The sequence below is a fragment of the Canis lupus genome, chromosome 6 (genome assembly GCF_048164855.1).
Source record: "Canis lupus baileyi chromosome 6, mCanLup2.hap1, whole genome shotgun sequence".
Lineage (NCBI taxonomy): Eukaryota > Metazoa > Chordata > Mammalia > Carnivora > Canidae > Canis > Canis lupus.
The window spans coordinates 48,390,335-48,405,640 of record NC_132843.1 but is presented as its reverse complement, the minus strand read 5'-3'; the positions used below and the strand labels follow the sequence as shown (position 1 = coordinate 48,405,640).

The following is a 15,306-nucleotide window of genomic DNA, read 5'->3' as shown; positions in this document are numbered from 1 at the left end:
GAAATATATTTAATAACATGGAAAATGTTCATGATATAATATTAAGTTAAAAAATTAATTTCTCTATGTACATATGAATCCAGTTTTTTAAATCCAGTTTGATAAAAAGGAATACATAGATCTGTGTGTCTGTGTCTGTATATTTCTATTTAAGGAAATAGAGCATAAATATTCCAATATATAAATTATGATTCTCTATGTGACTTCGGAGAGGTGATTTTTATTTTCTTTTTTATGTTTTGTTTTAAAGATTTTATTTATTTATTCATGAGAGACACAGAGAGAGAGAAAGGCAGAGACACAGGCAAAGGGAGAAGCAGGCTCCAAGCAGGGAGCCTGATGTGGGACTCAATCCCGGGACTCCAGAACCACACTCTGGGCCGAAGGCAGGTGCTAAACCGCTGAGCCACCCAGGGATCCCCTTATTTATTTATGTTTTCCTATGTTCTAAATTGTACACTGAAAAGTTTTCTTTTAGGATGAGAAAAAACTTTTGGGGTGCCTGGATGGCTCAGTCAGTTAAGCATCTGCCTTTGGCTCAGGTCATGATCCCAGAGTCTTGGGATTGAGAACCACATCAGGCTCCCTGCTCCATAGGAAGCCTGCTTCTCCTTCTCCCTCTGCCTGCCATTTCCCTTTCTTGTGCTCTATCAAATAAATAAATAAAATCTTTTTTAAAAAATAGAATAAGAAAACAACTTTTAAAAATACAGGATTATACTTTGTTATTAAAGTAACAAATATTTCATCCCAGAGTTAGAACATGCAATTAAAATCTCATTACAGCTGTTACTACAGTGGAATTAAGACTAGCCAATTGCTAGAATCCTAAAAATGGCACAATAATTGACTGAATCCATTTTCCATCCTTTATAGATGAGCAATATTACTTAGTCCCATCAAAGTATTAGACTCTGATGGGGCATTTTCCTAACATGTGATGTGCTGCTCTATACTCTATCAAGTATTTCATTCCAATTATGATAGGCTCTTGGAATAGAAGTTGAGACATGAATTTTCTTTCTAAGAGTTGTCACCTGTAGAAAATTCCATGGCCTCTTTTCCATCCCTGTTTCCATTAAGCTGGATATATTTGAAATGAGTTTGGAGATCTGACGAATTTGAGGAATCTGAGTTGAGCTAAATGCATGCAAATTTACATTGGTTCTTTTGGATAATTATGCACATGTAGATGATTTAATCATGTATATGATCATCATGCATGTGACTTAAATTATTCAAGACTGAACTGTATAGATAAGCTGAGTATTGAGACATGTTCGTTCTTACACCAACAGATTCTCAAACCTAACAGAATGAAAGTTATTAAGGCCAAAGGGGTAATTAAACTCTGGAGCCATCATTAATGTTTTCCTTCAGTTAATAACTCAATTATACTCAATGGGTGGGGGTAGAGATATGGGTAGGAAATACAGGCATGAAAAATGTTTTACAGATTAAAGAAAGAAATAGCCAGTGCCCAGAGAGCAAAATTAAACACAGTCTGATATGGAAAAAGAAATCTCTCTACTCTGTTTCATCCCATATTGAAGGGATTGAATTATCAACACCTCTATTCCTTAACTAGAATCTAAGGAACGTGGGAACGAGAATTTCACCTCAGTCATCTTTATGTCCTTTTACCTGGGATGCAGTAGGTGCTCAATAAATATTTGTGAATGAGGAAACAAACACACTGTAAAATATGAGTAAATATAATAAATGAAGATGGCTTCTTACAGGTTAAGATAAGAATTTTACTATAAAAGTTTTGTCCCCTAATGCTAAAGCTCTCACTGAAATGTCCTGTGAATTGATTAGCAAGCCTTTGGCTAGGAATACAACTGTCCCAGCCTCTGCTTCACTGGTGATCTGGGACTACAAGTTTCCCAGTTATCTAGTTCTGAAAGTCTTCATGGAAAATATGATAATGAATTGACTCATCTATTTTTTTCATGAGAGACACAGAGAGAAGGCAGAGACATAGGCAGAGGGAGAAGCAGGCTCCTCGCAGGGAGCCCGATGTGGGACTCGATCCTGGAATTCTGCGATCATACCCTGAGCCAAAGGCAGATGCTCAACCGCTGAGCCACCCAGGCATCCCTAATTGATTCATCTAAAACAATATGAAACACAGTACTTTTGGATGACCAGAATTTTTCAGTAAAGTAAGGATAATAGTGTCTGTATTGAACAGGGATTCATCTACATTATTCACCTACAGATTAATATTTGATGATTAATTTTTATTTTCCATTTTAAATATGCTAGATGATAAATATTTAGTTAAACAGTTAAAAGTGGTATAAGCATAGGATGGTATTACAAGTGCAAGCTTTGTATGTCTAACATAACCACTCCTTTTCTTCTTTTAATTGCCAGTGTTAAAAGGAAGTTGCATAATGACTGGGTTATGAAAATTAGATATATTACAGCCCTAAGTTGCTTTGGATCCTGCTCCTTAGACAGTGTTCATTCATTGGTTTTGGAATCCTTGAAGAGACTTGAGGATAATTTGTAAGTACAATAGTTTGTATACATGAACATTCTGTGAATTTCAGAGTTTTTACAATTAAGTCAATGACAATCTTGGAGTTTCCAAACTGGTTTTTAGAAAATTCAGATGTTAATGATTCCATTTATTTGACAAGATTAATTAGATTTTTAGGAATAAATTAAAGTTACTCATGCAAATCTGAATATGATGTGTCCTCCTAGCAGCAATTTTGCTAATTTGTTGTTTTTTTGCCACAATCTATTGGAATAAGTCAATACAGGTCAATCTATAGCTATATTTTCCAAGTATAGGTCTGTGGGTAAAACTCTATACTTTGAAAATCATTCTTACAGGTCAATTGGCAAGCCCATGAGTGTCTGTAGCACAAATATCATGTTTCATGTGTAATAAATGCATGAAATTACTTTCTTATAGACAGGTGAATTTAAAGAGTATGTAGTCTCATTTTTTATCTGGTTGAATATTATTAACTATTATTATGTAATAATCATAACCATAACTATATAGTACCTATATGTTAATAATATATGGGAACTATAAAACAGATGCTATCTTTAATTTTCAGTTTTAAAAATGCATTAAGTTAAATGCTACCACATGGATAGACCTCAAAACATTATGCTAAGTGACAGAAGCCAGACACAAAAGACTGCATACTAAATGATTCTATTTATATCAAACATCCAGAAAAGGCAATTTATAGAGACAGAAAGTAGATAAGTGGATGCCAGGAGGTGGTGGTGAGAGCAAGTGATCCCAAGAGGGCACAGGGGAGGTTTTTGGGATATTGAAAATGTTCCAAAACCTATTGTAGTGATTGTTATACAACTGTATAAACTGACTAAAAATAATTGAGTTGTGCATTTACAAACGTGTGAATTTTATGTTATATGTTATACGTCAACAAAACTGTGTTAAAAAAATGCATACAGACTTCTAGTTTCCAGTCTAGCATGTAAAGTTTGGAAGTCATCACTCAGCCCTAACAACAGGTGAAAAGAACTAAACAAACTAAAAAATCAACAGCTCTTCTTAAATCCATCAAAGAAGCGAGGTCACAGACCAAACTGCTGCCCTCAAATTTGGAGAGAGAGACAGGCATATACTATGAATCACAACTTACCAGAGCAGAAATTCACAAGGAGATACCTCTGCGAAACCAATATATTGTGATAAGAAAACCTGAACTATGACTGACAAATCACTGGGGGCTCTACATAGAAAAATCTGAGAGTTAAAAACTCCAGGGACCCAGTTAGAGAGGGTCCCTACACTTTTGTGAATTTTATTTCCAGGAACTCAACCAGTTTCTCACAGTGAATGTCGGAGAAAAGTCCTCTCCTGCCCAACAGAGGCAGAAGAAAATGCACCACATTCAAACATACCCAAACATTCTGTTCTTAACAAAGTCTGTCCTTAAGAGAAAAACTGTGTTACTAGAGCCTAAACTATTGGAGTTATATCAGAAACTAAATGACCTGGGAGAAGGGAAATATCCAACTCTAGCCTACTTTAGCCTACTCTAGCTTTCCACATAGAAGGGAAATACCCAAATACAGCTCGCTCTAGCCATTCTGACCCACCTAAGGAGAAGGGAGGCTGCAGAACACTCATAAAGTTCAAAGTTCAGAAGCACAGGCTCACTAAAAGACTGAGATCTGATCAAAGGACTGTGGACCACTTCCCTTTCATCCCACCCACTTACAACCTCATTACTAAAGGCCTATTAGCAGCAGTTCCTTTTACAAGATACATTATGTCCTACTATCAAGAATAAATTACAAGGCATACCAAAATGCAAAAACACAGTTTGAAGAGCTAGAGCAAATATCAAATGAAACTCATATATAGCAGAGATGTTGGAATCAGTAGACCAGGAAGGTAAAATAACTATCAGTAATATGGGGCTCTAATGGATAAACTAGACACCATGCAAAAAAAAAAAAAAAAAAAAGTAATATAAACAGAAAGATAGACATTTTAATAAAGAATCAAAAAGAAATGCTAGGGATGAAAAAATAACAAATAAAGACTCATTGCCTCAAGAGTAGACTGACAAAGCTCAGGAAAGAATCTTCTGAACTTGAGAATATTATCAATAGACACTTCAAAAATAGTAAAACAAAGAGAAGAAGATTGAAAAAAATGGAATAAAATACCCCAAAACTGTGGAACAACTACAAGAGTTATAACATATGCATAATTGGAATTCCAGGAGAATAAATGGAAAAAGGAAAAGAAGAAATATTTGGAGCAATAATGACAGAATTTTCCCCGAATTAAAGTCAGATACCAAACCACATATCTACTAAGCTCAGAGGACACCAAGCAGGATAAATGCCAAAAAAAAATTACACTTAAGAGTATCATATTAAAACTGTAGAAAATCAAAGATGAAAAATAAATCTTGAAAGAAATCAAAAGCATCTCACCTTTAGAGGAGGAAAGAAAAAATTTATATTGAACTTTTCCTTGGACGCCATGCAAGCAAGACAAAAGTGAAATATTTAAAGTGTTGAGAGAAAAAATATGCCAAAGCAGAATTCTTTTTTTTCTGTAAAACTATCCTGCCAAAACTCACCTGAGAAGATAGACAATCTGAATAGGCCTATATTTGTTAATGAAATTGAATTAATATGGGCAGCCGCAGTGGCTCAGTGGTTTAGCGCTGCCTTTGGCCCAGGGCCTGATCCTGGAGACCCGGGGATCGGGGATGGAGTCCCACATCGGGCTCCCTGCATGGAGCCTGCTTCTCCCTCTGCCTGTGTCTCTGCCTCTCTTTCCCTCTCTCTCTCTTTCTCTTTCCCTCTCTCCCGCCCTTCCCCCTCTCCATGTCTCTCATTAATAAATAAATAAAATATTAAAAAAAGAAATTGAATTAATAATAACCTTCTAAAACAAGAAGCATCAGACATAGGTGGATTTATTTTTATTTTTTTTATTATTTATTTATTTATTTATTTTGACATAGGTGGATTTAATGGTGAACTCTACCATATATTTAAGGATAAAATTATACCAATTCTCCACAATGTCCTTCAGATAATAGAAGCAGAGAAAAACTTCTTAACCTGTTCAATTAGGACAGTATTACCCTAATACCAAATCAGACAAAGGCATTACAATCAAAGAAAACTACAGACCAATGTCTCTTGCAAAAATCCTCAACAAAATATTAGCAAATTGAATTTAATAAGATACAAAAAGAAGTACACACCATGACTAAGTATGCAAGGTTGGTTCAACATTTGAAAATTATTTAATGTAACCCATCATATCAACAGGCTAAGAAGAAAAATCACATGATCACATCAATAGATGCAAAGAAGAATTTGACAAAATCTATCCATGATAAAAACTCTAAATCAAGACACAGATTTTATATTTTTCACACACAAGTACACAAACAACTTAAAATGGATCATAGATGTAAATATAAAACACAAAACTATAAAACTCCTAGAATAAAATCTAAATAATCTTGGATTTGGCAACAAATTTATAGATACAACACCAAAGGCATAATTCATGAAAGGAATGGTTGATAAACTAGACTTCATTAAAATTAAAAACTGCTCTGCAAGAGACACTGAAAGAGAACAACAGCAACAAAAAGCCACAGACTGGGAGAAAAATATTTGCAAAGGTACATCTGATAAAGGACTCTTACCCAAAATGTACCAAGAACTCTTAAAACTCAACAGTAAGAAAACAAAACATAATATTAAAAACAAGTCAAAAGATCTAAAGAGATACCTCACCAAAGAAAACATACAAATGGCAATAAGCACATGAAAAGATATTCCATATCATATGTCCTTAAAAAAATGCAAATTGAAGCCACAAGGAATATGGCAAACCCATAGCTAACACCATACTCAGTAAAAGCAAAAAGCTTTTCCTTTAAGATCAGGAACAAGACAAATATGTCCACTTTTGCCACATTTATTTATTTATTTATTATTTAACTGAGAGAGAGAACACAAGCAGTGAGAGAATCAGGCTCCCTGCTGAGCAGAGAGCCTGATGCAAGGCTCAATACCAGGACCCCAGGATATGACCTGAGCCAAAAGCAGCCACTTAACCCACTGAGTCACACAGGTGCCCCTCACTTTCGCGACTTTTATTCAACATAGTATTTGAAGTCCTAGCTAGAGCAAGTAACAAGGAAAACAAATAAAACATATTCCAATTGGAAAGAAAGCAAAACTGTCACTATTTCCAGATGACATGATATTATATATAGAAAGTCCTAAAGACTCCACCAAAAGCTGTTAATTCAGTAAACTGCAGAATACAAATTCAAATCCAGAAATGGATCCTCAACTCTATGGTCAATTAATCTTTGACAAAGCAGGAAAAAATTTCCAGTGGAAGAAAGACGGTCTCTTCAACAAATGGTTTTGGGAAAATTGAGACAGCCACCTGCAGAAGAATGAAATTGGACCATATTCTTATACCATACACAAAAATAGGCTCAAAATGGATAGAAGACCTAAATGTGAAACAGAAATCAAAATCCAGAGAAAAACACAAGCAGCTCCCTCTTTGACCTCAGCCACAGCAATTTCTTCTTAGACATGTCTCCAAAGGCAAGAGAAACAAAAGCAAAAACTATTGAGACTTCATCAAGATAAAAAAGCTTTTACAAGGCAAAGGAAACAACAAAACTAAAAGACAACCTATGGAATGGGAGAAGTTATTTGCAAATGTCTTATCAGATAAAGGGCTAGTATCCAAGATCTATAAAGAATTTATCAAACTCAAACCCATAAAAACAAAAAGTCCAGTCAAGAAATGTGCAGAAGACATGAACAGACATTTCTCTGAAGAAGACATTCAAATGTCCATCAGATTCATGAAAAAATGATCAACATCACTTGGCATCAGGGAAATACAAATCAAAACCACAATGAGATACCACCTCACACTAGTCAGAATGGATAAAATTAACAACACAAGAAACAATAGATGTTGGCGAAATGTGGAGAAAGGGGAACCCTCTTACACTGTTGATGGGAATGCAAACTGGTGCAGTCATTTTGGAAAACAGTATGGAGTTTCCTCAAAAAGTTAAAAATAGAGCTACCCTACAACCCAGCAATTGCATTACAAGCTATTTATCCAAGAGACACAAACATAGTGATTCAAAGAGGCACATGCACCCCAATGTTTATAGTAGCATTGTCCACAGTAGTCAAAATATGGAAAGAGCCCAGATGTCTATTGACAGATGAATGGATAAAGAAGTGATTTATATATATATAAATATATACATATTTATATATATATAAATATTACTTAGCCATCAAAAAGAATGAAGCCTCACCATTTGCATTTGATATATATATATATATATAGATATAGATAGATGGAACTAGAGGGTATTATGCTAAGTGAAATAAATCAGTCAGAGAAAGACAAAGATCATATAATTTCATTCATATGTGGAATTTAAGAAACAAAAGAGATGAACATAGGGGAAGTGAAGGAAAAATAAAATCAGATGAAAATTGAAAGGGAGGGAAATCATAAGAGACACTGAACTCTAGGAAACAAAGAAGGTTGCTGGAGGGAGGTGGATGAGGGTAAGGGATGATTGAGTGATGGATATTAAGGAGGGCACTTGATGTAATGACCACTGGGTATCATATGCAACTGATGAATGACTCAATTCTACCTCTGAAACTAATAAAACACACATGCATGCAAGAAACACCAAGTGCTGCTGAAGATATGGAGAAAGGGGAACCCTGGTGTCCTGTTGGTGGGAATGTAAATTGCTTCAGCCGCTATGGAAAACAGTACAGAAGTTCCTCAAAAAAATTAAAAATAGAACTACCATATGATGCAGTAATTCTATTTCTGGATATTTACCTGAAGAAAACAAAACACTAATTTAAAAAGATATATGTACCCCCATTTTATTATAGTTTTATTTACAATAGCCAAAATATAGAAACAAAGTAAACGTCTATTGGTGGATGAATGGATAAAGAAAATTGGTACACATGTACAATGAAATATTATTCAGCCATAAAAAGGAATGAAATCTTGCCATTTGTGACAACATAGATGAACCTGGAGGGTTATATCAAGCAAAATAAGGCAGACAAAGAAATACAAATACTGCATGGTATTACTTATATGAGGACTGTTTAAAAAAAGTCAAGCTCATAGAAACAAAGAGTGGAAAAGTAGATGCCGGGGGCTGGGTGTTGGGGGAAATAGGGAAAAGTTGGAAAAATGTATAAACTTTCAGTTAGAAATGAGTAAGACCTGAGGATCTAATGTATAACATGATGACTATAGTAGATAATACTGTATTGTATAACTGAAATTTGCTAAGACAGTAGAACTTAAATGTTCTCAAGAGAAAGAAAGAAAGAAAGAAAGAAAGAAAAAGAAAGAAAGAAAGAAAGAAAAAGAAAAGAAAGAAAGAAAGAAAGAAAAGAAAGGAGAGTCACCAGGGTGGCTCAGTTAGTTAAGCCTTGGACTCTTGATTATGGCTCAGGTCATGATCTCAGGGTTGTGCTTGGGATTCTCTTTCTCTCTGTCTCTGCCCCTCCCCCACTTTTTCAGAATAAAAAAAGAGAGAGAGAAAGAAAGAAAAAGATAAATATATGAGATAATGGATGTGTTAATTAATTCAATGGGAGAGAAATCCTTTCATAATTTATTCATATATTAGATCCAAAAAACTGAAAAGATAAAATAAAAACAAAACACTGAGGGTCAACCTTAAAACTATAAAACCCTCCTTGATGACTTAATTCCATTTCTTAAAACTCATTTGCTTGATTTTAATCATTTTTAGTGAATTTCAGCTTTTCTATCTAAAGATCAGTGAGTTGCAGTGAGATTGAGTCTTAGCTGGAGGACTTGAGTTCAACTAAATATATGTACTAGGAAAAATGGTTAATAGTTTATTTGTCCCACTAACAAAATACAAATGATAACTTCTAGGTCCTTCTTGTTGAGTTCTTTTTTTTTTTTTTTTTTTAGGAGAGACAGTGAGCACAAACTGGGGGGGGGGGGGGAGGGACAGAGGAAGATACAGAATCTGATGTGGGGCTCAATCTCACAACCCTGAGGCAATGACCTGAACCAAAACTAAGAGTTGGTAGCTCAACCGACTGAGCTATCCAGGAGCCCCCGCTATGGAGTTTTTAAATGAAATTCACAAAAAAGTGAGAGGAAAAGATAGCCTCCAAACATAACAGAGCTAGAATTTCTTTAAATTCATTTTCAATTTAAGAAACAGCCTAACAAAATTAGAAATTTTATGGAAGAAAAGAATATCACATCTCTAAAATGACTGACTACATTTTCTTGAAAGTTATAGTCTTCGTGAAAGACATATTTTCCCCTCATTTAGAAAAAGATAAAAATGTTTATCTTGACGTATAACATATTGCACTGAGAAATGAACTAACAACTTTTCACAGCACATTAGAAACAGTTTCGTTTCTTAACACTAGCTCTGATTCCACAAATATCATTTCTATGGCATAATTAATTTTCACTTAGTTTCTGTAACATAATTAACTACTGGTGATTACACTCTGGCATTTTAAAGAAGTGCATTTCTGAAACATTTAATTAAGAAATAGATGCAACTTAATTTCTAATTGATCTTGTATTATGTTGGCAATTAATAACCATAAAGAAACATTTGTGAACCATATGAAATATAATAGGCCCTGTGGCCCTATGAAAGATATATATTCTACTTCAGTATCCAGAGAAAGGATTTTCATCTTGAAGATACATGAATCTACAGACAGTATGATTTTACCCACACAAATGACTCACACATATATCTCCAGTAACACTCACCAGGGTAATTCTAACAGTCAGTATGGCAACCAGAAAGTTATACAGGTCATGTAGTTCAGCTTTTAATCCAGAAGTATATCAGTGATTCAACAAATAGTTACTAAGTCACTCACTATGTGTTAAGCACCGTGGACATACAAATATGTTTAAGGCATGACCCCTGCATTTAAATGCTTGAAATCTCAGTGGGAAGACAAGAAATACAGCCATAAGATCAATGGCATGCTGAGGTCAGATCACACCAGCTTATGAGAGCTCATTGCTAAGATTTCAGGAATTTAACAAACTTGTTGAACATGACCATCATTTAAATTTATATAAGCTCACAATTCCAGTATATTAAAAACAGAAGCAATAAACACTCAAAACTCATCACTTTTTTTTTTTTACTACATTTTATGTATATGCCTGAGGATTTTATGTCCTCAAGGATATAGGAATACTATATAATGGTGTGCAACTGTATATCTTTTCCCAACCCCAAGTTTGGAGATGTCACTCACATTGCTAGTTTGAAATTGACCACCATAGGAATATGGTATATAGGTATATAAATATACCATGGAAAACAGCAAATGTTATAACCAATGACCTCCACCTCCACTTCCCTGGCCTTTGCTGAATATTAAACATTTACCAGCATACAATTGCATAGAATAATTAACTTTGTGAAGCAGAGCATGTTAAATTTCAGTTGAAAGGTTTATGGTTATAGGCATCATAGGAGCTCAGATAAAGGAGTGATAAATGATAGTACTCCAGCAAGCCCATAGAGATGAGAACAAGTCTTTTATAGGGGACTATGAAAATAAATTTGGCAGGGATTTTATTAAATGAGAAAGGTTATGGCAGCTAATAATAAGCATGCCAAATTGGCTTTTGAATGAATTAAGTGGCTTATTTCTTCTTAAAGAATATCTTTACATTGGTGTGTTTGGCTGTGTATTGGCAATCTCACATTGCAAAATAGAAATCAAAACATTGTTCCAAACAATATTGACAAGCACCTAGAATTTTTGTCTTCAGAAACCCCAGTATCTCTCTCTGGCTTCTGTGTCTTACATTATTGGCTCTTCAAGGCTCTGACTCCCTCTGTGCCTTCTTGATGACCTCAATGAGGCCTCTGATCCTTCTTCTCCCCATTAGCTCCAATTTCATCAGGTTTCTCCTTGACTTCCTTCTCTCCCTCCCTACCTGGACCACAGGTTCGGCATCTGAACTCATATCTCACTAGCCTTCTTCTTGTTGTGCATCCCCATCTGCCATGCAATCCCTTCTGCATGCACCAGTCAGCAGAATCCCAACCTTTCTGCTCAGCAGAGCCCTTCGCCAAGCCCTTCGCCTTTATAGGATCTCAGAGGATCGCAGACTATTCCCAGCTTCAAGTCTCTGTTCGCTCTCCACAGATGTCCCATCCTGCATGACCACAAAACCCTGAGGCCTTTGGAGTAATTCTCAGCACTCCAGGCCATTAGGAATTTTCTGTATCCACACTTATCCTTGATCTTTCCTTTTGTTTTAGAGGTTGAAACATCAAACCTTTGATCATTGGCCTTTAATTTTTTTGACTCCTTCTCTAGGATCTTGCTAATCTCAGTTTCTCCCACTCTCTCACTTCTGCCTGTAATACTCAAGTCTCTTCTGATGTGAGTAATGCTTTTCTTGATGTATAATCTCCTGTGAACTATCATACTACACCTCTTTTGGAAAAAGTATTCTGTACTCACTATCTCTACTACCTTGGTGTTACTTTTTCTCCCTATAATCCTCTCATACAGCTTTACCCACTTCTTACCCTGTAGAAGGGACTCTCAAGTTGGCCAGTAATGTCTGCATTGTAAAACTGATGGAAACTTAACATATCAGATAGCCTTGGGGCATTCAGCATTACTGATCTCACTCACCCTGAAACTCTATTTGGGAAGCAGTGTTTTCTCCTTTTATTTTACTTGTCTTTTTCCTTATGACTCCTCCTTTTGTGTCTGCTGTTAAATGGGGTTTTCTCTAGAGTAAGCCTAGCCAACTTTAATTCTCACTTTCTAGGCACTTCTTGGGTGATGTTCCTCTTCTCTAGCATACTAACACGTATATGCTGATAAAACCCGAGTTATTTTGAATTTTGAACTTAGTATACCTGCTTACCATCTCCACTTGGGTATTTCATAGCCCCTCAAACTCATACATTTATAACTGGACTTAACTCCCTCACCTCTGAATCTATATCTTTTATAGGACTTTTAATTTCTGTTAACCCATCAAATCATCCTAGACAGAAGTCTGGCAACCCCAAGTGACTGTTTCCTTTCCCTCAGTGCCCATAAACCAATAATCAACAAATTCATCTCTATTCTCTTACAAACACTTGTTGAATCTGTCTTATCTTCTGTATCTACAACCCCCTAGACTATTATCTCCAACTAGTGTCTTGTCTCAACTTTATCCCTGCCAAAATTATTGTCCATTAGTCTCCCAGAGTATTCTTATGAAGATGATATCCAACTACCTCAATACTTTTCATGTTTCTCCACCCCCTACTATAGCAATTCCATAGTCTAGTCCTGCCAGTGTCTCCACCTTGTTCTCTTCAGTGCCTTGTACTTAGGTTCCTATAACTCTGAGTTTGTTGTTGTTCCCTGGATACCCCATGCTAGGATTTTGTACATGTTTGATGTCTGAAATACTCTTCCTACTCTTCCTCTCTTTCTCTTCCTTCAACCTCTATAATCTTTTTTTTTTTTTTTTTGGAAAAGAGGGAAATTTTTTGTTTTTAATTTTCTCCAATTTTATTGAGGTATAATTGACCCCATAAATCCTTTAATAATCAGATGATACCAACTCTAGGAAATTTTCCTGACCTTCTCCTAGTACTTCATCTCCCAAGTGGGTTAGGTATCATTTTTGTGCCTCCATCTTTTTATTTATTGTCTCAACTATGTTTAAGGGTGTGTCTTTCCAAGACACAAAGCTTGTTGAGAGTTATTAATATATCCAACATCATCTAAGTAATTGTCCTATAACTTGAGCAATTTGATGACCCCAGAAGAAGTTCTAGAGTCTGAATCTCCATTTGTTTAGCAAATACTTACTGATGAGTTACTACATTCGACGCACCTTTCTATGTGATGGGAATTTAAAGATGAATAAGACTAGGTCCTTGATCTTGAGTCTAATGAGGAAGAAAACAAAAAGATTCCCACAGAGGAGGATAAGTGTCATGATATAGATATTAGAGAGGGACAGAAGAGACTTCCTAGAACATCTTACACAGGATTTTGAAGGGAGAAAAACTGGGGAAGGCTTCCTGAAGAAAGCATCATTCATGCTGAGTTTTGAAGAACTGGTAAGAGTTAGCCAGGCAAACAAATTGCATGAAAGTGGATAAGCAGCCATATTAAAAAAGTGGCATTTGCAAAGGTATAGAAGTGAAAAGAAAAGAGTGAATTCTAGACACTCTAAGTGGTTCAATATGATTGAAGCACAGAAAGGGGGAAAGGTTAAGAAAGACGAGGAGGGACAAGGACAATATGATAAGGCCTGCATACCAGACTGAAGAGCTGGAATATTAACCGCGGAACTATACAAGCTATTAAATGCTTTGGTCAATAGAATGGGCAAAACGAGGTGTTTTTTGACAGATTGCCCTAGCACTGAGATAGAGAACGGGTTGGGAAAGGAGGAGGCAGATTGAAAAGGAGGAGGTGACTGGGAAAATGGGGTAATAGTTCAGAAAGGAACTAATGAGAGCTTGAACTTAATCAGTTTAAGTAAAAAAGAAGAGAGAATAAAGAAGCCCAGGTGGCTCAGTGGTTTAGCCCCGCCTTCAGCCCAGGGCCTGATCCTGGAGACCAGGGATTGAGTCCCACGTCTGACTCCATGCATGGAGCCTGCTTCTCCCTCTGCCTGTGCCTCTGCCTCTCTCTCTCTCTCTCTCTGTGTCTCTCATTAATAAGTAAATAACATCTTAAAAAAAAGAGAGAGAGAGAGAATACATTCATTTTTTATAAGAAATAGTGACCTATTGGATAAAAGGAATAAAGAGAAGAATTTAAGTTTCATTTTTCATTTGCAACAATATTTATGGCATGTGTATTATAGTCCAAAAATTGTTCCAAGAATTGATATAATGGTATGCAAAGAAGACTAACTCTCTCCTTTCCTCAAGCACATATTCTAGTGAGAAAGACATAATCCAATAAATGATATAAATTTAGGAAATGAAGTAGGGTTACCAGATAAAGTGACTGGAGGCAGTATTTTTGATAGGATAGTCAGGAGAGACTGCTCTGGGAAGCTAACCTTTGAGCCAAGAGCTGAATGAGGTAAAGATCAAATCATGCAAGATCCAGAGGAATTCTTAGAGCAACAAAAGGCATCTGGGAGGACTGTTTGCATGGCTGTGCTGTTCACTAAGAGAGAATGTGAGTAAGGGAATAATTTTGCAATGAAGAAAATGAGTTCTAATATCACTTCTGACACTTATGTTGGCCCTGTGGTCTTGGGCATGGTACCTATCTGAACCTCAATAACCTCATTAATGAATAGGGATAATACTTTCTCATCTCTGGGACTTCTGTGCTGCTCAAATAAGCTCAGTTGAGAGAAGGTTCTTGAAAACTGTAAAGTATTGTAACAATTAAAACGTTTATTATTTGCTTATAGTCATTCATGCTTTTTCACAAAGAATGATATTTAAAGAATCAAAATCCATAATAATGACAATACTGGGGCGAAAAGAAAGGTACTAGTCCTTTCCTTGGGAAACGAGGTATCATGGGGCCCCTATTCCCGTTCTCTAAGCATTACGATTTGTCATTCAAGTGGTGATTCTTGGGTTAGGTTTTAAACAAGATAGTAATCTTTTTTTTATCTCATTTAGATGTTATACCTTCTTTTTGTGAAGGAAAATAAGCCCTTCAACTAGCATGATTCTAGGCAAATCTAATTCCTTT

General features: G+C 35.8%; 1 protein-coding gene across 5 annotated transcripts in view; it reads left to right on the top strand.

Annotated features, from left to right (window-relative positions):
- The window catches only part of WDR64 (WD repeat domain 64), a 143,680-nt gene that overhangs the window by 39,760 nt on the left and 88,614 nt on the right, over nt 1-15,306 (top strand). For all 5 annotated transcript variants that reach the window (XR_012032903.1, XM_072830405.1, XM_072830403.1 and 2 more), the window contains one exon: nt 2,383-2,517. Coding sequence is in view for 4 of the 5 variants with exons in the window: in XM_072830405.1 (XP_072686506.1) it covers nt 2,383-2,517 (135 nt within the window). In the remaining variant the exon portion in view is untranslated. The remainder of the gene's footprint in view (nt 1-2,382; nt 2,518-15,306) is intronic.